The sequence below is a fragment of the Abramis brama genome (assembly GCF_963993115.1).
Source record: "Abramis brama genome assembly, chromosome: 4".
NCBI lineage: Eukaryota > Metazoa > Chordata > Actinopteri > Cypriniformes > Leuciscidae > Abramis > Abramis brama.
The window spans coordinates 49170383-49195264 of record NC_139966.1 but is presented as its reverse complement, the minus strand read 5'-3'; the positions used below and the strand labels follow the sequence as shown (position 1 = coordinate 49195264).

At 40.2% G+C, this 24882-nt stretch overlaps 1 protein-coding gene across 1 annotated transcript in view; it reads right to left on the bottom strand.

The window, feature by feature from the left end:
* Positions 1–7090: 7090 nt before the first annotated feature.
* The window catches only part of LOC311082218 (antigen WC1.1-like), a gene marked incomplete at its 5' end in the record, with an annotated part of 30623 nt that continues 12831 nt past the window's right edge, over positions 7091–24882 (bottom strand). The window contains 25 exon segments of the mRNA XM_084112952.1: positions 7091–7779; positions 8121–8183; positions 8276–8326; positions 8558–8620; positions 8754–8828; positions 8951–9013; positions 9607–9699; positions 9798–9998; positions 10105–10419; positions 10621–10692; positions 10788–11090; positions 11368–11601; positions 11604–11675; positions 11713–12075; positions 14290–14604; positions 14712–15014; positions 15664–16005; positions 19631–19693; positions 19788–19848; positions 21598–21641; positions 21761–21823; positions 22212–22280; positions 24212–24274; positions 24602–24670; positions 24773–24841. Of these exon segments, the coding sequence (XP_083969078.1) occupies positions 7730–7779; positions 8121–8183; positions 8276–8326; positions 8558–8620; positions 8754–8828; positions 8951–9013; positions 9607–9699; positions 9798–9998; positions 10105–10419; positions 10621–10692; positions 10788–11090; positions 11368–11601; positions 11604–11675; positions 11713–12075; positions 14290–14604; positions 14712–15014; positions 15664–16005; positions 19631–19693; positions 19788–19848; positions 21598–21641; positions 21761–21823; positions 22212–22280; positions 24212–24274; positions 24602–24670; positions 24773–24841 (3479 nt within the window). The 3' untranslated portion in view covers positions 7091–7729.

Sequence of the window (24882 nt, the reverse complement as noted above, 5' to 3'; positions counted from 1 at the left end):
AGATTTCTTGTTCTCTCTTTAGTTCAGCACGTTTTGCAGCTAAGCGTGCCGCTGCTTCTGCTCTTTTTATTGACATATTACTTCCATGTTGACTATCTCTTTCAGCTCTCGACACAGTTGAACCATAAATTGACCTGCCGTCATCTCTTTGCAGTAACTGAGTGAGTGTTTCTTTTACAGCTTCAGCATCAAACTCCTTTATGCCAACTTCTGCGCAAGGTCCTTTCAGTAGTGCAGTTATTTCACTAGTAACTGAAGTGCAGCTATCCATTCTCCTCCTTATATCTTGAGATGGGACGTTCAGTGCACGAATACTCTCATATATTTGTTTTAACTCTGCTTCACGTTTCTCTGATGTCACCATCATATCATCTAACTCGGTTTTAGAGCACTCTTCTTTCAGCTTGGATCTGATAAACTGAGCTTCAGCTTTGAAGTTTAAGTACGTGAACATAAACTTCCGTTCTCTTCTTGCTAATTCGTCATGTCTCAACTCAAGCATTTTTTCTGTTGGACGCCTTTCTCTTTCTGATCGTCTAACTGCCTGCTCAACTCGTGATGATGATTCCTGGAATCTTGTCTTATTAACTTCCAGATCTGCATTAATTTCAGCTAAGCGTTCTTCATATTTTTCTCTGTCAATGGCATCAATCTCAGTTTCTAATTTCCCCTCTAATTGTGCCTTTTCTTCTTCAAGAGCTTGAATCACTTGGTCTAAGACACAGCTCTCTGATCTATCTTGATCCATGTTGGTAACTTGCTTTAAACTACACTATTATTCAGCTTTACCCTGATAACAAGCTGTAATACCATGAGGAAATTGCACAATGTCAATTATTAAACAAGTTACACACTATCAATTTAACTTGAAAGGTATCAAAAGCAAACATTTGTTAAAATCATTTGCTAACTATTTTAACTTGAATAAATGTTATTCAACCAAGAAATGAAAATTCAAGCTGAAAAGATACAGTCTGACCTGCAAATCCAAAGGTAGCAACTCTTATTGAAAGCTGAATTGTCCAAAAACATCGCAACGTTGCCGCCTTATGGCTGTCATTCGTCACTGCAGCACTATTGTCTTGCGTTACCCTTCCGCACGGCGAGGAATGCAGTCACACGAAACGCAATAGTTTCAATGCGACGAAATCGCGTAGAATGGCGGCGTCCTCACTTTACCCAACAGCTGCAGTTTTCCACCGAGGTCGACTGGACTATGCTCTTCACATTGAGGTCTGGCGATCTTTCCTTTTCCACTATGAACTCTTGCACTCTTCCAGGGGAATGTAAACAGACGTTTTTTCACTATAACGGCTCCTGAATGTTTTTCCAGACCAGAAAAATCACGCTTCAACTGATGCCTTCAATCTTTTAATGTCTTCTTTTCAGGAATCAGGATATTCAATATCACAAAAATTGAATGAACACCGTGAAAAAAACTGAAAAATAAACCAAAATTACAATCAAATTTGTTGAAGTGATTCTACCATGACATCACTAGAAACTAAAAACTGAAATCAATGTACACAGTACCTCAAATTATAAATAAACAATAACCAAAATACATACAAACATACCGTGTGCTTTCCAATCGGGACTCAGGAGACATTAGTAAACAATTTTTTGCTCGAACACTCTTTCTATTTTACCTCTTTCGATTTGTGTGCGACACCTCGTGTTTCTCTCTTATCTTTTTTCTTTTTTTTCCTTTTCCGGTGAGCACACAAAATATAAAATCACATGACCAATACGTCTTATATTACTCCTTTTCCCAGTAGGTGTCACTATTACCAAACTATCATGTAGATCAATACAATTTTCACACAAGTATTACCACAAAATTTATAAAACAAAACAAACAAACCAACCAAAAACCTTTCAATGGTGAAAAAATATCTGCGACAGCTACAGATAGGGAGGCAAATGGATGCTGGGACACCAAACCCAGCCCTCTGGGAAGAGATTTGTGTCATTGCAGATCTCAACCTGAGAACTTCCAGAGGTGCAGTCCAGAGCTGCGGCCGTAGCATGGGCCTGGCAGTGGTCGGCGAGTGATCTCTCTGGCTGGGACTGTCAGGGTTGTTAGACAGAGAAAAAGTGGAATTCTTGGATGCTCCGGTTGAGCCCAAAGCCCTTTTCGGGGCATCTGTCATTGCTATGCATCAACGGTGTGATCTGAAAAAGCAAGAGGGAGAAGCTTTCCAAACTTGCCTCCCTCGCAGATCCGCTGCTAAGGTTCCTCAACCACCACAGTCCAGGTTTGAAGCCCCCCAGAGGAGTGGTCGGTCAGATTTCAGAGGCCCTAGGCCTTCTCAGCCTCAGCAGACTGAGCCACAGTCTAAGCCAGCTCAGCCGAGGGGAAAACCTTCCTTCGCAGCGACTGCAGCCAGACACCGACCAGCAAACCCTCAGGGAGGGAAGAAACGGCGAGCAACCTAATGTTTCATTATGTTCAGGACAAAGGGATGAACAACAGCACTCACGGAGTATCTGTTGTTATCCTCCCTCAAAAAGAGCAGTCATTTTCTCCCCCTCCCGCCAAGAGAAGGCATTGGACACGGGAATTGTTCACAGGAAAAACTTATCCAATGACCTGTTCAATTGTGAAGTTTGCACCAGTTCCCCCAGTGCCTCACAGAGAAGTTTCCCTCCCTCCACCCACGGGGTTACAACAGAGGGCAGAGGGCTGTTTTCAAAAAGACATGTGTGCTGTGAAAATAATAAACACGTTTCCTGTGCATCCAGGCAGTGGGCCGAGGGCACAGCAATGTTTGAAAAGAAAAACACACACAAAAACAAAATTGTCCAGATCAGAGCTGCAGTCCCCAGCTCTACCGCTAGATGGCGCCGCCGCATCACTAGTGGACGAGAGCTGCTGCGGTCCGCTCGCTGCTCATACAGAGAGCTGGCGCGCATGCACAGTACACCCCTGGGTTTTATCCACAATGTGTTAATGTCAGCGGCAGAAGGGGAGTCAGCTCAGGTTGTAGAGGAAGAAATAACCTCTTTACTGAGTAAAGGAGCAATTTGAGTTGTGCCGCCATCCCATTCTGGATTTACGGAACCTCAACAAACACCTCAGAAAATACAAGTTCAAAATGTTGACCTTAAAGACATTATCTCAAATTATTCGTCCCATGGACTGGCTTACGTCAGTCGATCTGAAGGATGCATATTTTCACATAAGCATCTAACCGGCACACAGAAAATTCCTCAGGTTTGCCTATCGGGACACAGCCTACGAGTTTTTTGACAGTTCCGTTCGGCTTGTCTTTAGCTCCAAGGGTTTTCAGCAAATGTGTGGAAGCAGCGCTCACACTGCTGAGACTAATGGGTCTAAGGCCCCGTCCACACTACTGCGTTTTAGTTTAGAAACGGAGAATTAAAACGAATACGATCTCCGTCCACACGAGCGTTTTAGCTGCGTATTAGAATTGATCTCCGTCCACATAAAAACGACTGAAAACGCGGATCACGTGACCATTCACTAACACTGGGCATGCACGTGCCGGTGTAAACACAACTTCATTGATAAAATTATCCCACCATGCGCTGGTTCTTCCCGGGTTAACCCAAAACCGACGCTCCATGTACGGTCGATACCGCCGCTGCACACGGGAATTGTCACAGATCGCTCAAATAATAGCTTGTCTCCGGCGCATGTAGCGGTTATAGCATTGTAAAATGCAGAATTTACTTGCACAACAGCTGCTAGCAAAGATATACGCCATGACTGATGACACCCAATCATAGAGCCGAGCGTGAGCCTCTACTACGTCATCGTTTCTAAAGTCCTCCGTTTTGACCCGTCCAGACTAAAACGCCCTCCGGAGATTCAAAACGAAAAACGGGTCGGCAGCGTTTCTAAACTTCTCCGTTTTGGGTCTCCGTTTTTGCCGTTTTAGTGTGGACGGGAGGTGCAAACGTAGCAAAAGGTCTCCGTTTTTAAATGAAAACGCATTAGTGTGGACGGGGCCTAAGAGTATCAGCATATTTGGACGATCTGCTGCTGTGCGCGCCGACATGGCAACAGGCAGAGAGAGAGACAAAAATGTTTGTGTCTCATTTGGAGAGCTTAGGCTTCAAGATAAACGAGACAAAAAGCTGCTTGGTGCCCACGCAAGAGATAATTTACCTGGGTCTCAGACTGAACTCGGACCTATATCAAGCGTTTCTGTCCGATGTGCGCATCGGGTCAGTTCGCGGCTGTCTATCCCTTTTTCAGAAAGGAAACAGAGTTTCATTCAGACTGTGTTTACGTCTTCTGGGGCTGATGGCTTTGACAGTTTCTGTCATTCCACTGGGTCTGTTGCGAATGAGGGAGTTTCAGAACTGGACGGCGGCGCAGGGTTTGTGTCCAAAATGCCACCTCAACTGCAAAGTGATAGTGACGTCACACTGCATGCGCGCTCTTCGTCAGTGGAGAGATCGCTCTTTTCTCGAGTCAGGGACTCCGCTGGGAGCAGTTTCTCTGAGAAAGGTGGTGACAACGGATGCGTCGCTCACAGGTTGGGGTGCAGTGTGCGAGGGCAGGATAGCGAAGGGGAAATGGCCCGTCTCACTACAAAAAGCACACATAAACTTCCTGGAACTGTTAACGGTGTTTCTGGCACTGAAACATTTTGTGCGGTTTCTAAGGAACCACCACATTTTGATCAGATCAGACAACACAACGGCAGTGGCATTAATAAATCGCCAGGGAGGTACACGTTCCCATCTGCTTCACAGTCTGGCACGGAAACTAATCGTGTGGGGCGTGAAGCATTTTCATTCACTACGGGCAACCCATGTCCCGGGAATAATGAATGTGGGGGCGGATCTGCTGTCCAGAGGAAATCCTCTGTATGGAGAATGGACTCTCCACCCTCAGGTATTAAGCCAGTTGTGGGAGAGGTTGGGCCGAGCTGCCGTAGATCTCTTCGCCTCGCACGAAAACACTCAGTGCCCTCTATTCTTTTCTCTGGCGAGAGACGGTGCACCTATGGTTGTGGATGCTCTGGCGCACCTGTGGCCAAACGCACTACTGTACGCGTTTCCTCCACTGAGTCTGATCGTTCCAACTTTAAGAAGGGTAAGGGAGTACGGTCACTCAGTAATAATGATTGCCCCGAACTGGCCAGGGAAGTTGTGGTTGACGGAGATAATTCAACTCCTTTACGACCAGCCATGGCCTCTCCCGTTGTGCAGAGACCTCTCACAAGTGTGCGGGGAGATTTTTCACCCAGCCCCAGACAAAGTGGCTCTTTGGGCCTGGCCCGTGAGAGGTTAAACTTGAGTGTGGAGGGTTTGCCTCCGAGGGTGATTGAAACAACTCAGAACGCACAAGCAGCTTCAACATATGATCGGAAATGGAGTGTGTTTGAGCGATGGTGCGCACACAGACACATCGTCCCTTTTCTCTGTTCTGTTGCGGATGCGTTATGTTTTCTGCAGGAACTTTTGGATAAGGGCAGAGCCTTTTCAACTGTTGAGGTTTATCTTGCCGCAATTTCTGCGTGTCATGTGGGGATTGACAGAAACACTATAGGTCAACACCCGCTTGTATGCAGGTTTATGAGAGGTGCACAACGTTTGAACAGGGTTTCAAAGCCATTGACTCCGCCGTGGGATCTGTCTGTGGTCCTTAATGCACTATCTCAGCCCCCTTTTGAGCCTATAGAGAGTGTTGAATTAAAGCTCCTTTTGCTAAAGGCTGCTTTATTATTGTCTCTTTCGACCGCAAAGCGGGTTAGTGAACTTCACGCGTTGTCGGTTCATAACTCCTGTATGCAGTTCGCTATGGATCACTCGAGAGTAACTCTCAAAACGAATCCAGCGTTTGTGTCTAAAGTTAGTGAGTCTGCTCTCGCCTGTAAACAGGTGGATTTACTAGCTTTCCATCCGCAGCCTTTTTCCTCGTCAGAGGATGCGCGGCTTCATTGCTTGTGCCCTGTCCGTGTGTTACGTCACTATGTGGACAGAACGAAAACACTAAGGAAGAGTAATCAGTTATTTGTTTCATGGGCTAATTCTCATAAAGGGAAACCTATTTCGCGTCAGCGCCTGTCCCACTGGGTTGTGGAAGCTATTATATTAAGTTATAATGGCATGGATCTCTGTCCTCCGGAAGGGCTGAGGGCTCATTCTACCAGAGGTTTGGCTACCTCATGGGCACTATTTAAGGGCGTTTCAGTTCAGGACATATGTGCTGCAGCAAGTTGGGCTTCGCCTCACACATTTGTCCAATTTTATAGACTTGATGTCACTGAGCCATCACTGGCTCATTCCGTCCTAAGTGTGTAAAAAAAAAAAAAAAAAAAAAAAAAAAAAAACACCTTAATGCCACCTCTACACTCGTTATGGTGTGTTTATGTTACATACATCACTGAGTTGGTTGACAGGCCTGCTTCAGACAGCATATCTGCAATACGGGAGTTGTCCCATATATCCCATATCCTATATCCCTTACGTAACCCCGGTTCTCTGATAACATCTCACCACACTTCCCTCCTTGCAGTGCACGGGGAAGAGATATGCAGAGAATGGAGTAGGGACTATCGGCAGTGGTATATATAAGGGAGGCCGGACTCCCACATCACTATCGTGATTGGTCTGTCAACTGACAGACGTGGTGTGATTGGTGCTTCCAGGTCTGTCACGCCCAGAGGCGTTTCCCATAGTGAGATACCTCACTCATGTTATCAGAGAACCGGGGTAAGTAACCTAAAGTTTTCCTTTGCGAAGTAGATTGAGTTTGTTTGCAAAATGCTGGATTTGTTTGTTTAATTATGGCACATAATTCGCAACAGTTTGAACTGTCATTAGGGGCTACCAAGGTCATTTTATCTGTCTATATAAATCAAAGCATAACCTCAAAGTCTCCGACATGTTTAAATACAAACCAGCATGAATTGTTTCAAGTTATATTTTGTCAGTGTAATAGTTTAGACTACATACATTTTGAAGGGTTTTTTTTTTTTGAGTTAACAGAAAACAGTTTTGATAACATAAGAAAATCACAATAGAGATTAAATTAAGTCAACCATATAAAAAAAAAAATCACAACAAAGACAAACAACAGAATAATCAAGATAATGAATCAGATATTCTTAAAAGAGTCTTTAATTAACATTGTTTATATATTCAGAACAATTCAGAAAACGGGAGTAGAAGAGCATATGATCTCTCAAATAATGAGAAAGATATTTCTCTCTTCAAAAATGCTGTTAGCTTAAATATTCAATACACACAATTTGTAATATTTAGTCATCATTTCTGAGTGAGATATGTACTTATTTCATCCTACAATGTAATGCAATTAAGTTCTTATTAGGACCGTTGTTTTCTATTGGAGTAAATGTACAACTTCACAACAACAACACAGACACTGACTATAATTTATGCAAACATCATATTTCAGGTTATTTATGAATGTTTTCTAACATATATTCAAAAATGTTCAGAAAACCTATTTTTGTATTGTAACTATCGTGTTTTTTCACTGGAAGAGGAAATAAATGTTTAAATGTCAAAAGATTTAACCCTGACTCTGATTCATAACCCTGAACTGTGGCAATCATGACAATAAACAATGCTTACTAGAAATGATCAAAGGTCAAACTAAAAGTATCATTTTATCATTTTGAAGTTATCATTTCAAAATGTTGGCAAATATTTCAGGTATTTTGTTAAATTAAAAAAAATAATTAAATTCCAGAAGCTGTAATGAACAGTGGCAGTGGCCATCGAGTCAAACAGCATCTCTGTCATCGTTTGACTCCTCCCCCACATCATCATAGTCTGCATTAAAGAAAGAGCAACAAAGTTCAATTTTGTGATTGCATCAGTTTTTCAAAATGAGTTCATTTAAATTAGCAAATGACTATTCAAATTATTTTATAATTGTGTCTTTAATTTATTCTAAAATATGTATTAAATAATGAGGTGTGTTCAAACTTTTGACAGTATATATACAGTATATATATACAGTGTGTGTGTGTGTGTGTGTGTAATAAGATGTAAAATTCAGTTTCAAATCAGTTTTAAACTGATGAAGTGGTAAATTCGTAAATTGTGAATCTTTAACATGAAAGATATTCCAATATATTTAATAAGTGTAGGAATCATAAGACAAAGCTTACCTAACAAGTTTCTCAAATCTTCAGTGATACTCCACACATCATCATACTCATCCTGATCTCCCTCTTTACACAGAAAAAAAACAAAACAAAAAAACCTGCATGTTCACTATATCTTGTAGATTAATGTAGATTAAAAATTAAGTTGTGTGACTCACCCATTACACATTGAGAGCACTGTCCATTAATGATGACATCATCATAATCCTCTGGTGTGTCCACCACACACACACACATACACACACACACACACACACACTTAAATATAACATAATATGGGTGGATTTTTTTAAAAATTATATATATATATATATATATATATATATATATATATATATATATATATATATATATATATATTGCTTTATATATTTACAGTATATACTCCTTATTAATAGTTAGTAAGGTAGTTGTTAAGTTTAGGTATTAGGGAAAAACACCTTTTCCAGGACCATAGGTCTGTCCACTGGTAATGACATCATCATAGCCCTCTGGTGTGTCATCTATAAATTTAACATGAAATCAATGCCATTAAGCATTAAGCATGCTATTTAGCAAACTTGACTGTATATATTAATATGTAGACTGTAGAATAACAGAGAGAACTACAACTACAGTACAGAAGTGAACCAGCACCTGTCTCACGATCTGGTTTTGGTATATGAACGATGATTTCCTCATAGTATCCGGATGTGTTTGCATTCCCCCTCTCTTCAACATCAGAACAAAATATGAATATAGAAAAATAAAGATATTCACAGAAATAAAATGCAGGCAGAAAGGTCTTTACATTTTTTTCTTTTTTTTTTTACAGTTTGTAAATCACCTCTAACCTGAGAGAAGTGAATCAACATCTTCATACCCAGAATTCAGTTCTTCAGAGATGAGACTCCCTCCTGTTAAAGGAGAGCAGAACAGAACAGACTGAATCCTCAAATCCTTTGAGTCATAAAGCTCTGTGGGGGGGGGGGGTATCTTATTTTATCTTTTATCATCTTATTTATTTTAACATACGCCTGCAGTTCTGTTGTTTTTTGTGGATTGATACATAATAAAACTAATTAGTTAGATGTGAATGAGAGAAAAATATTTAATTCTACAGTGGATCAGATCTGTATCACTGAAATTAGTTGCATTCCATTTAATCGAATATGCCCTGCGAAGTGGACTTCATGGGGTATTATGAAGTGAGATTCCCTTTCAAATGGAGCATATATGTTCAGTTTGAATGGCACTGCAAATACTATAGGGAATAAGGGTTCATCAACTTCACTTCACAGGAAGTGGAGAGGGGAATTTACCCACCTGTCATTGTGCATCACCACAGTACTTGAAGTAATTAATACATTTAATTAGACCCAGGTCTGTTCATGGGTGCAATGTGCACAAGAGGCAACAGTTACAATGCAAGAGGAGAAGTGAACACTTTGGGACCCTTTGATCAGAATGCAGCAGTTAAAGTTTTGAACAATCTCTGATGATGCCTCACCTGTATGAGTTAATTGATTGTGTCTGTGATAAATTTCCTCATAAACTACCTCACTTGGAGCCCTGTGTAGTCCTGTGTACCAGTCAGAGAGAGCTGTGAGTGTAGACAGACAAACCTGCAGTCAGTTCACAACACATGACTGATCACACACTGAATAAGACACAATATGACAGTCTCTGGATCTCTCCTACCTCTCCTCATCACTCTGTTCTGCTGAATCAGTATAAGCAGTGGCACTAAGAGCAGTAAGAGCAAAACTCCCAGTACAACCACAAGCACAGAGAGAGACACTGGAGGAGTTTGTGGAGGAGTGACTGATGTTGAGCGCACTGTCTGAGAAACTGGAGGAGAAGCTGATGTTGTTGTGGCAGGAGTAGTGGACACTGACAAATCTGGCAAAACAGACACAAACACGTTTGATTTCATGCAAATACACAGATATTATTCACTCTAAAATGATGTGAAAATGACTAATATTGGTCAGTGTTTTGCTCTGACTTGCACAGGTGAGTCCAGCGTGCTCTTTGTAGGAGCAGTCAGTGTGGTTCTTCAGGGAGAGAGGACAGTCCCACAGGTGAATCTCATTCCCTCTGCACTCAACTCTGTTCAGCCACACAACACCTTCACCAGCACCAAAGACTGAATTCCCATCAGCCCTCAGTGCTGCTCCACAACCCAGCTGCCTGCAGACCACCTGAGCATCGCTGATGTCCCACAGATCAGCACAGACTGAACCCCACACAGCGTTATGATACACCTCCAGCCTCCCAGAGCACCGGCCCAAACCTCCACTCAGTCTGAGAGGAACATGATCTAAAACATACACAGCAAAGACAAAGACACATTATTGTATACCATCAAAGTACAGTACTGTCAGAACAGCAACATCTACAGCAAGGCATGTCTGTGGTGTGAGATTAAATCAACTTGGTGTCCCAAGCACAAAATAACATACATACATACATACATAACATATGGCTGATTTTTATGTTCTTCTACATCAAATTAACTTACCTGAACACTGTCTCTGATGAGGAGATGTGGAGCATGACAAATAGCTTCTAGGGGACTCATGACTCTCCTGTTCTGTAATCACAAGTTAATTCACAGGTTAATAAATACATTTTGTTCATACACTCAATTGTGTCTTGTATTTTTAAAGATGCTTGCAACAGTCTTACCTGAGCAGGTGACTTTGGCCACTTCATCATTATTACAGTAGTTCTGTCCCCAGGGTGAAGATGGACACTGCCACAGATTTGAATCATGTGGTCGACATTTGACTTCATCCAGCCAGTTACGAGCTGATTCCAGTCTTGGTATAGAATTGAAAAAAGCACCAGATCTTCCACAGTTCAGCTCTTGACAGATCAGACTCGCTGTGTCTCTGTCCATCTGGTTCCAGCACACATTACCCCAGGATCCATTGTAGAAAACCTCCACATTCCCTTCACAGCCCTCAGTTAATTTGATCTCTTTAAACTCTAGATGGAAAAAGACAAAAGTAATTCTGGTTGTACTAAATCTAAAATTTCACCAAAATAACTGGTTAATACAAGGCCAATGCTGCAGGCACTAATAACGTCTATTGAGGCAAAAGGCACATATATAAAATGCTCTATATATTATATATATATATATATATTATATATATATATATATATATATATATATATATATATATATAAATATATATATTATATTATATTATTGGCCTTGTATGCATGTATGCATGTATGTCAAACATTTCCACTAGTGTACCTGAGCACACGACTCCTACATCCTCCTTGTGTTGACAGTCATGTTTCCCCCAGCCTGGAGAAGAGCAGTTCCACAGGGATGTCTCATTCCCCTCACACTCCACCTCATCCAGCCATATGGGTCCAGAACCAGGACCAAACCAGGCTGGTACCTGCTGGTTACTGAGGGCCACTCCACACTGCAGCTGTCTGCACACCACATGGGCATCTTTAATATCCCAGGAGTCATCACACATGAGCCGCTGTGAAAAACCTCCAGCCTCCCTGCACAGTCTCCCCCAGAACCCACCAGCCTGATGGACCCAAGACCTGATATTCAAAGAGAGAAACACACATTATTGATCACTAACAACTGAAGAATCTGCCCAGATGTTGTTGTTCTCACCAAGGCAGGTGATTGACAGCTGTTGTGTGGAGCTGCAGTTGAGAGTTTGTGGAGAGCTGCAGTTCCCCAGATGAGCTTCACTCCCAGAGCACTGGAAGCCCGTCACACACTCATGACTGTGTTCAGGACTGGATGAAGAGGAGCCGGAGAAGTTCAGCACAGAGCCACAGCCCAGCTGTCTGCAGACCACAGAGGATTCAGTGAGACTCCAGGAGTCCAGCAGAACTCTCCTCCAGACCTGATGGATGGAAACTTCCAGCTCCCCCTCACACTGTCTCTCTCCAGACAACCGCACCAGACCGTCATGAACAGCCAGAGAAGAATCTGAGTGAAAGATGTGGCATTTTATCAAGATACTGCAAGATTTATATACAGCTATTATATTCAGCTGTTTGCAATGAACAAATACAACAAAAGTAATTGAAATAGCTCAACACAACAGATTTTCCAAGTGGTTTCCCAAATTTAACTGAAAATTCAACTTTTAATGACTTCTGCAGTTTCAAAATTATTCAACCCCCTGAAGAGAATCCCTCACAACAGCACAAATCTGCAAAAAAGGTGTTGTCTCAAGCACACCTGATACAACTAATCAAGGGCTTCATTAGTTGCACCAGGTTTGCTTGAGCTAGAACACACAAAATATCTGAACTGGCTAAGGTTGTTGAGTTTCACGATTGACTCCCAAGTTAGAAATATGGCTAAGTCAAAAGAATGATCCAAAAAGTTAAGAGTATAATCACCCTTCACAAACAAGGAACAGAACCAGGTTTCTGAGAAGGAAGGTTCAGAAAAACCCTTGAGTGACTGCAAAAGACCTACAGCAAGACTTGGTGGCAAAAGGCACTGAGGTTTCAGCTTGCACAGTAAGACGTGTGCTAAATGCATCCCAGAATTTCAAGACGTACACCATACCCTAACCCTAACCGACCCAAAAGCACAAGAAAAGTCGGCTACAGTTTGCTCAAAATCATATAAATAAGGCACAGAAGTTTGGGGATTATGTTCTGAGGAGCGATGAAACAAAACTGGAACTTTTCGGCCCTATGGATCAGTGGGATGTCTGGAGGAAGAAGAATGAAGCATATACTGAAAAGAAAACTCTGTCTACAGTTAAGCATGGTGGAGGTTCAGTGATGCTCTGCGGCTGATTTACATCCTCTGGCACTGGAAACCTGCAGTGTGTGGAATGCAGAGATGGTCCTCACTGCAGAACACGAAATCCAGGGGGAGGAGTTGGATCCAGATCCAACTCCTCCCACCTTACATATACCTAAACCAGGGGTGTCCAAACTCAGTCCTGGAGGGCCACTGTCCTGCAGAGTTTAGCTCCAACCCCAATTAAACACACCTGAACCAGATAATCAAGGTCTGATTATCTGGTTCAGGTGTGTTTAATTGGGGTTGGAGCTAAACTCTGCAGGACAGTGGCCCTCCAGGACTGAGTTTGGACACCCCTGACCTAAACCTACACATCTCCACCCCCGATCCCTAAACCCACCCCTAAACCCACCCCTAAACCAACCCATCTCCACCCCCTGATCCTTAAACCGACCCCTAAACCTACCAATCTCCACCCCTTAGATCTGGATCCAACTCCGCCCCCTGGATCTCGTGTACTGCAATGAGGTGCTACTGGGAACGCAAGATGGATTCATTGAGGTGCCAGGAAATCCTAGGAGAAAACATCATGCCGTCAAGTGAGGAAGCTGAAGCTTGGGAGCCATCGGACCCTGACAATGACAACCAACAACCAACAGGACAATGATCACAAGTATACCTCAAATTCCATCAAGGCTTGGCTGCAAAATAAGTCCTGGAAGATTCTACAGGGCATCACAGTCACCTGACCCCCATAGTAAATCTCTGGTGGGATTTGAAGAAGGCAGTAGCAGCACAAAAATCCAAGAATATTGCTGAAATGGAGTCCATTGCTCATGAGGAACGAGCTCAGATTCCTCAGAAACGCTGCCAGAAGCTGGTGTCTGGTTCTACATCTCGTTTGCAGCAGGTGATAACAGCATAAGGTTCCATAGAAAAGGGGTTGAACCCCTTGAAGGGGTTGAATAATTTTGAAACTGCAGAAGTCATTAAAAGTTGCATTTTCAGTTAAATTTGGAAACTACTTGAAACATTTGTTGTGTTGAGCTATTTCAATTACTTTTGTTCATTGCAAACAGCTGAAAGTCTGTAAATTTTGCCAATAAATCTGATTTGCAATAATTTCAATTGCAACTGTAGGTAATTTATAGAAAAAGCCACCGCTCATCCGTCAATGAAGTCTTGTAGTGAGGTGCTGCTAAACTAAATCATTGAAAATTGTACAAATACAGCAGCCGCACACTCAAAAACTGTGCAAGATCAATTTATTAGCAAGCTTTCGGTCTTGCGACCTCCTTCATGCCTGAAGAAGGTCGAAAGACCGAAAGCTTGCTAATAAATTGATCTTGCACAGTTTTTGAGTGTGCGGCTGCTGTATTTGTACAATTTTCAACTGTAGGTAATTTAAAACTTATTTTTTCAATAAAACCCCCTCACCAGAGCAGATGACTCCAACATCTCGTCCATGAGAACATTCAGCTCGACTCCATGAAGAGACGGAACATTCTGAGAGTTTTGTTTCATTCCCATCACAATCAAACACATCAGCCCAGATTTCACCACTTCCCTCTCCAAACCAGTCTGATCCCACAATAGACACAGCAATCCCACAATTCAGCTGTCTACAGAGGACACTGGCAGCTCTCATATCCCAGCCTGCATCACACACTGTGCCCCATTTACTGAAGTACTGACGCTCAACTCGACCAGAACAGATGTCAGGACCATTGACCAGTCTGAGGTCAGTGTAACCTGTTTAAAGTACAGAGTTTACTTAAACAGTATGAAACATGAAATAGAAATGTTTTTAAAAATTGTTTATGATTATCTCAATAAGTTGAAAACTACAGTTCCATTACCAGAACATAACAGTCCAATATCATTCTCATGAGTACAGTTGTGTTTGAGAGAAAATGATGTTGGACAGAAAGATATATAAGACTCATTTCCTCTGCACTGAATCTCTTGTGTCCACATCTGAGCGTCTCCTTTGCCAAAAGCATCTTCTCCCAGCACCTGTACAGGAGCCCCACAGTCCAGCTCTCTACACACAACCTCTGCATCCTGCTGGTCAAAGGCAGCGTCACACACTGAAACCCACGACTGATCATCAAGTATCTCTAACCTCCCAGAGCAACGAGAACCTCCAACCAGCCGGACTTCTGAAGGAATCCAGATCATTTAAATTATTTTTTGGGAAGAAAAAAAAAAACCCTGCTGTACACTTGCATAAAAATATTTTATAGATTCCTTTATCATATTTTATGTAAGAGAAACACCACATGTTGTATATGAAAAAAAAAACAACTAAAATCTAAAATTTTAAAAAGTGATTTATATTTATTTATTAGCATACATAAGTAAGATACAGAGAAACAACATAATGAGTGTTTAAACAGTTGTGATTTGAGGTCAGTAAGATTTAGTTTAAAACAAGAATTTTTTTGAGCAAGATGCATTAATTTAGAATGTTACAAAATATTTCTGTTACAAATAAAATGCTTTAAACTCCTTCAAAAAACACATCCACAATTCATTAAGCAGCACAACCATTTTCAACTGTAGCACCAAATCTAAGATTTCAGGAGGATCATGTGACACTGAAGACAGAGGTAATGTCTGCTAAAAATTACATTAAAAAATATGTTAAAATAGAAAAGTTATTTTAAACTGTAAACAAAAAAAAATGTACAGTTTTTGCTGGGCATAAGCAGCTTCTTTAAAAAAAAAAAAAACTTTTGAATGCGGTGTATAAAAAAGCAGGACTATTTTTAGTGATGTAATATTATGGTGCAGAATGGAGCAGTTTACCTGAACAGATGACTCCAGCATCATTAGTATGATCACAGCTGCTTTTACCCCATCCTGCTGACCCACAGTTCTTCAGTGTAGACTCTGATACAGTACACATGACAAGATTCATCCAGATTGGTCCTGATCCTGGTCCAAAATGAGCATCACTCAGAGCATCTACAGGTTCTCCACAGTCCAGCTCTCTACACACCACTGCAGCATCAGCCAAATCCCAGTCATCTCCACAAACTGTTCCCCACTGACCTCTATGAAGAACCTCCACTCTACCAGCACAGCGACTGTGACCACCAACCAACCGCACATTCACACTTTTCTTTTGTGCAACAGAAAAATGACAGACTGGGAGAGAGAAAGAAGGAAAAAAGAAGAAATTAACAACAACGCACAAAATATACATAATTTGTGCCAGTTAGACAGCAAGTCAGATGCAGTATCGTATTGCATATAGATGTTTGTATTAAGATCATTTCATCCTCAACTGAAAGTATAAACCTACTAGCGGTGATGAGTTTGATTAGAAACATCAGACTCCTTATCATCATCTTCTGCTGGACGCACACCATTTCATCAGCTCAGAGAACGCAGCACAAGTTTCTTTTCTGTTCCTCAAACACACTGAAGAAACTTGGTACTGTCAGCCCCCTAAAGAGGAGAGCCCTAAAACTTTCCAATCAGGTTCATCATTACCTTATTAGACAGAACATAGGAAATCATCAAACAACTTCAGTGACAAATCAGAGTAGGCATTTCTGATTTACACCATATACATCAAAAGCTCGTCAGCGCTGAAAAGAACTCCTCCTCCATATCGAGACACTTCAGTGAGGATGCACACACACACACACACACCTGCCAGAGGCAAAAAATAGTAACACATCATTTGGGAGACTTTGAAGATTTCAGAGAGAGGAAGCACCCCATGTTATATACAGCATCAGAACCAAACACCTGCTGATTCAGACACTGATAACTGCTCAATTCAAACATCATAATATGCAAAAAAATATATTTATATTGAACATATTTTATAAATGTATATTTTAAATTGACAGGATATAAATTATATATTAATAACAACAAAACAACATATGTCATTAATTAAAGCTAAATTTGCAACCCTGTTACCCATTCTAACAGGGTTATTATTATTTAGTTTTATCAGTTTTAATGTTCATTGTTCATTAATGTTCATTTAATGTTCAAAAACCCAGAAATCAGTTGTAAATAAAAAGGTTTCATTGACTTTAGAAACTACAGAGAATTTAGCAGCCTTCGGGCAACAGGCATGTGCATTGATTGTGGCAAAGCGTTACTCAACCACAAGATGGCAGAAAAACACTTGTTATTCTAAATACAGGCAGATGTAAGTCAGGGGAGTCCAATCCTGTTCCTGAAGATTAACCTACAGTACAGGTCAAAAGTTTGGAAACATTACTATTTTTAATGTTTTTGAAAGAAGTTTCTTCTGTTCATCAAGCCTGCATTTATTTGATCAAAAATACAGAAAAAAAATGTAATATTGTGATATATTATTACAATTAAATTAAATTATCATTTATTTCTGTGATGCAAAGCTGAATTTTCAGGATCATTATGACACACAATATGAGGTAGAGATACACTGTTCACTACTGGCTTCAACAAAGTCTCAGGTCTGGGGTTGAAGATGGGACCTCATTGCTGCTGCACACAGTCAAGCCACCACCAACACAGCTCTGATGGTGTTTGCAGTTTAAATACTCCCAGCATCCAATCACAGCAGGCCATTGATTATCTGTACCAGGTGGAACCATTTCTCCTATGAAGAGAGACAGGGATAGAGAAAAAGAGAAAGCAGCACAGCTGAACACACACAAACAGAACCTTACGGCTCTGGACGTAACACAGGCGCAAAAAGAGAGAATCATGGATGGATTATAGAATGTGGTTCTAGAATTAGGTAAGAAAATAAACTGAACATTCTAAAAGAGCAAATGCAACAAATATAAAGGAAGACTTCAGAAAATTTGAAGTTTGTAATTAATGCATATTGAAGATTCAATAATTGTGCAAGGTTACCACGAACAAAAATATCTTTAACATCAGACAAAACGTCTCGGTTACATAATGTAACGCTCGTTCCCTGAGTAGGGAACGGAGACGTTACGTTGTGATGACGAATGGGGTTTCACTTAGAAAGCCTCTCATCTTCGAGAAATAAAACGAGCCAATGGCAAGGGTCTGCAGAATTTGCATAGCGTAACTCTGCCCCACCTCGTGGGTATATAAGGAAGTACACTGGCAACATGCAGATATGTTTCTTTGCTGAGGAGCCGAGACTGAACTCAGGCGTTTCAGTGATACAGCGGAAGTGGCAGGGAGATGTAACGTCTCTGTTCCAGGGAACGAGGGTTACATATGTAACCGAGACGTTCCCTTTCATGGTCACTATGAGTTACGTTGTGACGACGAATGGGGTTCCCAATCTAATCACGCCACCTCGGCTGTCTTCCAGTGCCCTGCGTAAGTCTGAGATCCCTGTCGTGAGACTAGCACGGACAAAGGACTCCTACTTAACACAGGAATACCAAGGTACACTGGGAAGCATATCTCAGTGGAAATATGTAATTAGTGTGGGGGGGGAGACTTACAGAATACACATATGACCTTGACCTTGCTGCTGGTATGCCAAAGCAATGGCGTCCACTATCCAGTGGACAAGCTTTGCTTGGAGAAAGCCTTTCCCTTCAGCTTCCCACCATAACAGACAAAGAGCTGGTCTGAGGTCCTGAAACACCGTAGGGGAACAAGGGCTGCCTCGACGACTTTCTTGAAGATGCGAGGAGACAGGGCAAGCCCGAATGTGAGGACCGCGTACTGGTATGCCCGCCTCTCGAAAGCAAACCGTAGGAACGGTCTGTGTCGAGGAAGAATGGAGACATGAAAGTAGGCGTGAGCATCTTGAACAGGAGCCTGTGAAGGGACCTGTTCAAGATGTGCAGGTCCAGGATTGGTCGTAATTCACCGGTTTTCTTGGGCACAATGAAGTAGGGGCTGTAGAACCCGGACCTCATTTCGGCTGGAGGGACAGTCTCGATCGCACCCTTCGCCAGGAGGGTGGCGACCTCCACTCTCATGACAGGGGCATTGCCACCGACCATAGTGAAGCGAACTCCCCTGAAGCGGGGGGGAGACCGTGCGAACTGAATCGCATAGCCGAGCCTGATGGTTCGGGCGACCCAGCAGGACAAGTTGGGAAGTTCTAGCCAGGCTCCCAAGAACTGTGCCAGCGGGGTCATGCAAACCACAGACGTACCCTCGGTGGTGCAGCGAGGTGGAATGACCGGCCCGGACAGGAGAGGCATAGCGTCCCGGTGTGGGGGCACGGTCATTAGCCGCGTCCTACCAGAGGAGGCCAGGGAAGGACCAGCGTTCCACGGGGGCGTGCTCTGGCAGGGGTCAGGCGACAGAGGGGGACGAGAGTGACGAGGTTCGTCACTCAATATTACGGCGAAAAGAGTGTAGGCCCAGGCAAATAGCTTTCTACATAGTACGACTTTAATTTCTCTAATACTACTCTGCTGCCTCTTCTCACAATAACACAAGTTAGAACAATTAATTAGCTAAGCTGTAAGTAAAATCAATATGTCCATGTATTTATCTGGCAAGCAGCTTTGGAATAAGCAGAATAATGTAAAGTCAGCTAGTCATTATTGCAAAATATTCCCTTGTTTCATCTTAGATGATGAAACACGTGGTGTCCGCCTGCAATCCACACACGTGTGTGTGTGTGTGTGTGTGTGTGTGTGTGTGTGTGTGTGTGTGTGTGTGTGTGTACGTGTGTGTGTGTGTGTGTGTAATAAGATGTAAAATTCAGTTTTAAACTGATGAAGTGGTGAATTTGTAAAATGTAAATCTTTAACGTGAAAGATATTCCAATATAGCCTATTTAATAAGTGTAGGAATCATAAGACATAAAGCTTACCTAACAAGTTTCTCAAATCTTCAGTGATACTCCACACATCATCATACTCATCCTGATCTCCCTCTTTACACATAGAAAAAAAAAAAAAAAAAAAAAAACGCATGTCCACTATATCTTGTAGATTAATGTAGATTAAAAATTAAGTTGTGTGACTCACCCATTACACATTGAGAGCACTGTCCATTAATGATGACATCATCATAATCCTCTGGTGTGTCCTGAAATCACACAACTAAAAGTGCTGAAATGTAAATATGGGGTTGTACTGTGACTCATATCTTTTGGGTAAGACATGCAATATTTCTATTCTACCGAACATGTAATGCAATTGTGTCCATATTAATTTTTTAATAGCATCAATATTTGCTTAAGCATCCTGTTTCGGGTTGGATACAATGTTTTGATTCTTAAATAGCCAAAAGATTAAGGCTTGGGAAAAAAAAACATCAAATGAGCATTAAAAAAGACCATTGTATTTCTTTATTTGTTTTAATTAGATACAGTTGTGCTCAAAAGTGTACATACCCCTTGCAGAATCTGCAAAAATGTTAATAATTTTAACAAAATAAGAGTATTATAAAGTATTATAAAACTTGCTGTCCTGATTAAGCTATTTCACATAACAGATGTTTAATAGCAGAATCTATTAAAATGTCCCCGTTCAAAACTTTACATACCCATGAATCTTAATACTAGCTGTTGTTACCTGAGTGAACCAGTGTTCACCTGAGTGTTTTTTTCATCATTCCCTTGCATGTCAATTGAACAATTAAACTGCCCACTGCTCTTCAGAAAAATCCTTCAGGTCCTGCACATTATTTACTTTTCCAGCATCTTCTGCATATTTGAACCCTTTCCAACTGTGGCTGTATGATTTTGAGATCCATCTTTTCACACTGAGGACAATTCACAACTATTACTAACGCTGCAAACATTCACTGATGCTCCAGAAGAAAACAATGCATTAAGTTCTAACTTTTGAACAGGGTGATTATGTGTAAGTTTTTTTATTTAAATGTAATATTTCATTTAGTACTGCACGCCTCCAGAAGCTATGCACAAGAGATACTTACATGTTTCCCAGAAGACAAAAATACAACTTACCCTGATCATGAAATTCAGAAAGTTTACACCCCAGCTGTTAATGCATCATGTTGCGTTCTTAAACATCAGTGAATGTTTTCACCTTTGTATGAGTCCCTCAGTTGTTCTCTCTCTTATGTTGTACCTTAGGTTGCCCGCCCTTTTTAACGCTGTGCTCATTGTTTTCTGTCTTCCAGTTTGTATTTCCACAGCATGAAGGTAAGATTTTACGGATTTATGAATGAGCCGCTCATTTTAAAATCTTCTGGTTCTATTGACATTTGTTATGACACCCGCTTCAAACATTATAATGTCCGTGATAACTTTCGTTAACTCTACAAAAAGAAAATCCACTTCACCAGAAAAGTTCAATATTGTGATGGCTGGGTGCTTGTTTCTCTGGCACATAAGGTCTATATGTAAACATCTGTTATGTGAAATAGCTTATTTAGGACAGTACTACATAAAAACAACAATATGTTTTTATGATCCATGTTTTGTTAAACATATTAACATTTTCACAGATTCTGCAAGGGGTATGTAAACTTTTGAGTAAAAAAAACACTGTAAAACAGAACAGGGAAATGGCTCCAACTTCAAGTAAGGAATAAGGCACAAAATTAACAATGTTCAGAGAAAAAAATGACATTAGCATGATTTTACGCATTTATCATGTTTGTTTTTAAGATTGTTAAAATGTGTTTGTTAAAGAAAAGCAAAAAGGAAATCAATGTTATACCTCCTAAATTTCAAAGCAATCCTTTTTACAAAATGCAAGCTCATCAATACAAACTCATTTAAAACCTAAAGTAGCGATTCAACCCAACTCTAGAAGCTGTAAAATGTCATGAACCGAGGCAGTGTGTGTGGCCATTGAGTCATACAGTCATGCCGTCATTTTTTGACAACTCCCCCACATCATCATAGTCTGTTATTAAAGACAAAAGCAAATATATCATGTTTAATGTTGTATTTAACATCTAAAACTGAGCCTATTAAAATTAGCAAATGATTAGTCAAAGATTAAAAAAAGAGACAAACACTTACCCAACAGGTTCCTCTCTTCTTCATTGCTGTTCTTCACATCATCATACTCCTCTTGATCTCCCTCTGATTCACATATGAAATAAAACCTCACATTGTAATTTGTAATACAGCTTGTGTCACTGATGATGTCATTGATCTCTTTCCCTCATTACTGTGTGAGATTATTAGATTTACTCCTGATAAAGTCATGATGATTAATTAATGGTAAACTATAAACGCATGTTCAATATATTGTTCTGTAACTCACCCGTTACACCTTGAGAGTCCTGTCCATTAATGATGACATCATCATAATTTTCTGGCGTGTCCACTACACACACACACACACACACACACACACACACACAGAGAGAGAGAAACATAGACAGATCAAATGTTGCATTTTATCGGTACTGAGCATCAATTTAAAGGGACTGTGTTATTATATACGTACACATAATACAATGAATACCTTCACCTTCTACAATACCAGAGTTATGTTCACTGGTGATGACATCATCATAGCTCCCAGGTGTGTCTTCTACAAATTTAACATGAATCAGATGCCATCACACTAAAAAAAACCTTGTATATGTATATTTTCTTAATTATATATATATATATAAAATTAAAAAAAAAAAACAGTGAAAATCTAATTGCTTCCATGAGCAAATTCTTTAAAATAAAATAAATCAATACCAGTAAGCGAATATAAACAATAATCTATATAAATGAAACTAAGAGAAATTAAACATTACAAAACTTATTGATAGGACACAGGAAGATCTTTGTTTTAAATATAAAACTACTTTCATTTAATATGTTGAAAGGAACTGTTTGGCCCTTTAATTCAAGGTAAAATACCTGCACTGGTGAGTGTGACGACTGTGGACATCAGAAAGATTGTCAGACAGCTCTTCATCTTCCTCTGCTCTGCTCTTCAGGACTAACTTTTCATTTGCTCTCTTAGCAATTCTGAAGAAAAAGAGACTCTTGTCTGCTCTGGTGAGAAAGATAAAGGTAGAGAGAGGGGAGGGGCTTCTGACGACCACCAATCACACTCAGAGTTAAACTTCAAGAGAACAGAGACAACGACAAATCAGCCAATATATCTTCATATATATCAAGAGAAAGCCACTGTTGATGAACGGGACTCCTCCTCCACCTTACAGACACTGAGGAGACCCACACATGATGATAAAGTGCTGACCAAGTCACCCAGCTGTCATGAGAGTGAATGTGGGAAACACTTCAGTGTACATACAGCACCAGAGTCTGACACCTGCAGAGAAGAGATACAAGCACTGATAACTAACTGCTGACCACAAACACTGAGAAGACAGAGACATACAGTATCAAAGCACTATTCCAGAATAACAGTATACAATATTTCGTTTAATTTTATTGAACTTTTGCATTTTGTGTGTAAAAAACATTGAAATAAAATGTGTTACAACATTCCCCAATTTCATAATAACAATAATAATTACAATAGGGTTTCAGGACTTTGTGCTTGAACCCCTAATAATGGCATAATATCCATGCACATAGTCCGCCTGATTTTAATTGCTAAACATAAAAATAAATTAAAAACAATAAAATTGGACAGAAATATACAGCAAATGTATGCATGCTGGGTATGACTGATTGTCAAAAAACCCTCTGCAGGACATAAAGTGAACAACATGCTCTTCTGCTCAGTTCAAAGAGTCATTACATTCTTTTGAGGGTAAGATCCTTGATCACAGCTGCTGTTTGTAAACTTATTTCCTAAAGTATATTCCAACATTTTTTTAGCAAAATATATGCTGTATATGTTCACCATCAGTGGGTCTACATTCAATAGGAATATGATATTTTTATAAGTTGCTGTGAAATATTAAAGACTGGAGCAGTGGAAGTTAAATGGTGAAGCATCTGAAATCATACCAATTATATACAAACGGATTGAATGTTGGGAATTTTTTGTTCTTTTTTTTTTTTTGTTCTCTCAAATTGCCATGTCTACATCATGTTTCAGTGCAATGAGATCACAAAAATGTGTTTTGTAAAAAACTTCTGGAAAGAGAAGTTTAAACTAAGCATTTTTTCCTGTTAAACACTGATTAAATGTAATTGATTAAGTAGATTTCAATGCAAAATATTACATGTGGTTACATATGGTGGATAGCAGTTCAAACGTATTTAGTATCTAAGACACTTAAACTGCAGAAAACTTAAAAGCTTTGAAAAGATTTGATGCAGTGATTGTGGTTTCATTTATAAAGTCCCTCCCTGTTTTCCTGGCTCCTCTTCCACATCATCATAGTCTGTTATTAGAAAACAAGAGCAAATTAATGTATCAATATATGCAACACATCAATATTGACAATCAAGTTAAATGAGCTATCATAATCACAGAAATTGATATTATAAAGCGATTATAAAAATTAAACAAATTCAGTGTAAGGTAAAAAGGTGTCAGTAACGTACCAAACATGTCACTCATATATTCCCTGATATTCTTCACATCATCATACTCCTCCTGAACACCCTCTGATATAAATGTGTCCATTATTAATTACATAAGTTTAAACGCAACTATAATTTGAAGACAAACAAACAAAAAAACATGAAATTTAAGGGAGCAATTTGAATCCCACACCTGCTTTATCATTGGAGAATTGTCGTATAATGATGACATCATCATAGTTTTCTGGCAAGTCAATATAGTAAAATAGACAAAATAATGAAAAATTAAATGCATCCATTAAATGTGCAAAATTTGGGATTTTGAAACAGTGCCTATGTATAATTAACTAAACCCTTATTAAATAAAATATAATTAAATAAAATCTGTAGAAATGATAATAAGAAATAAACCTGTATCACGAGATCTCAGTCCAACAGTGATTATATCATCATAATTCTCAGGTGTGATTTGCTGCTCTTCTAAATGAGTTAACAGCAAAGAGGAAATAAACAAAAACTGCTTTTACTATTCAGAGGTCCAATAGTTAATTTAATTTAGTGAAATGAGTTCAAGTCACTGACCTTTATTTGACCCTTCAGTGGTGGTGATGTCATTATAGTAGTCAGGTGCGGCTCCACCTGCAAAATTTGCTTTAAAAAGAGTAGATGAAAGAAAAAAAATTCACAAAATC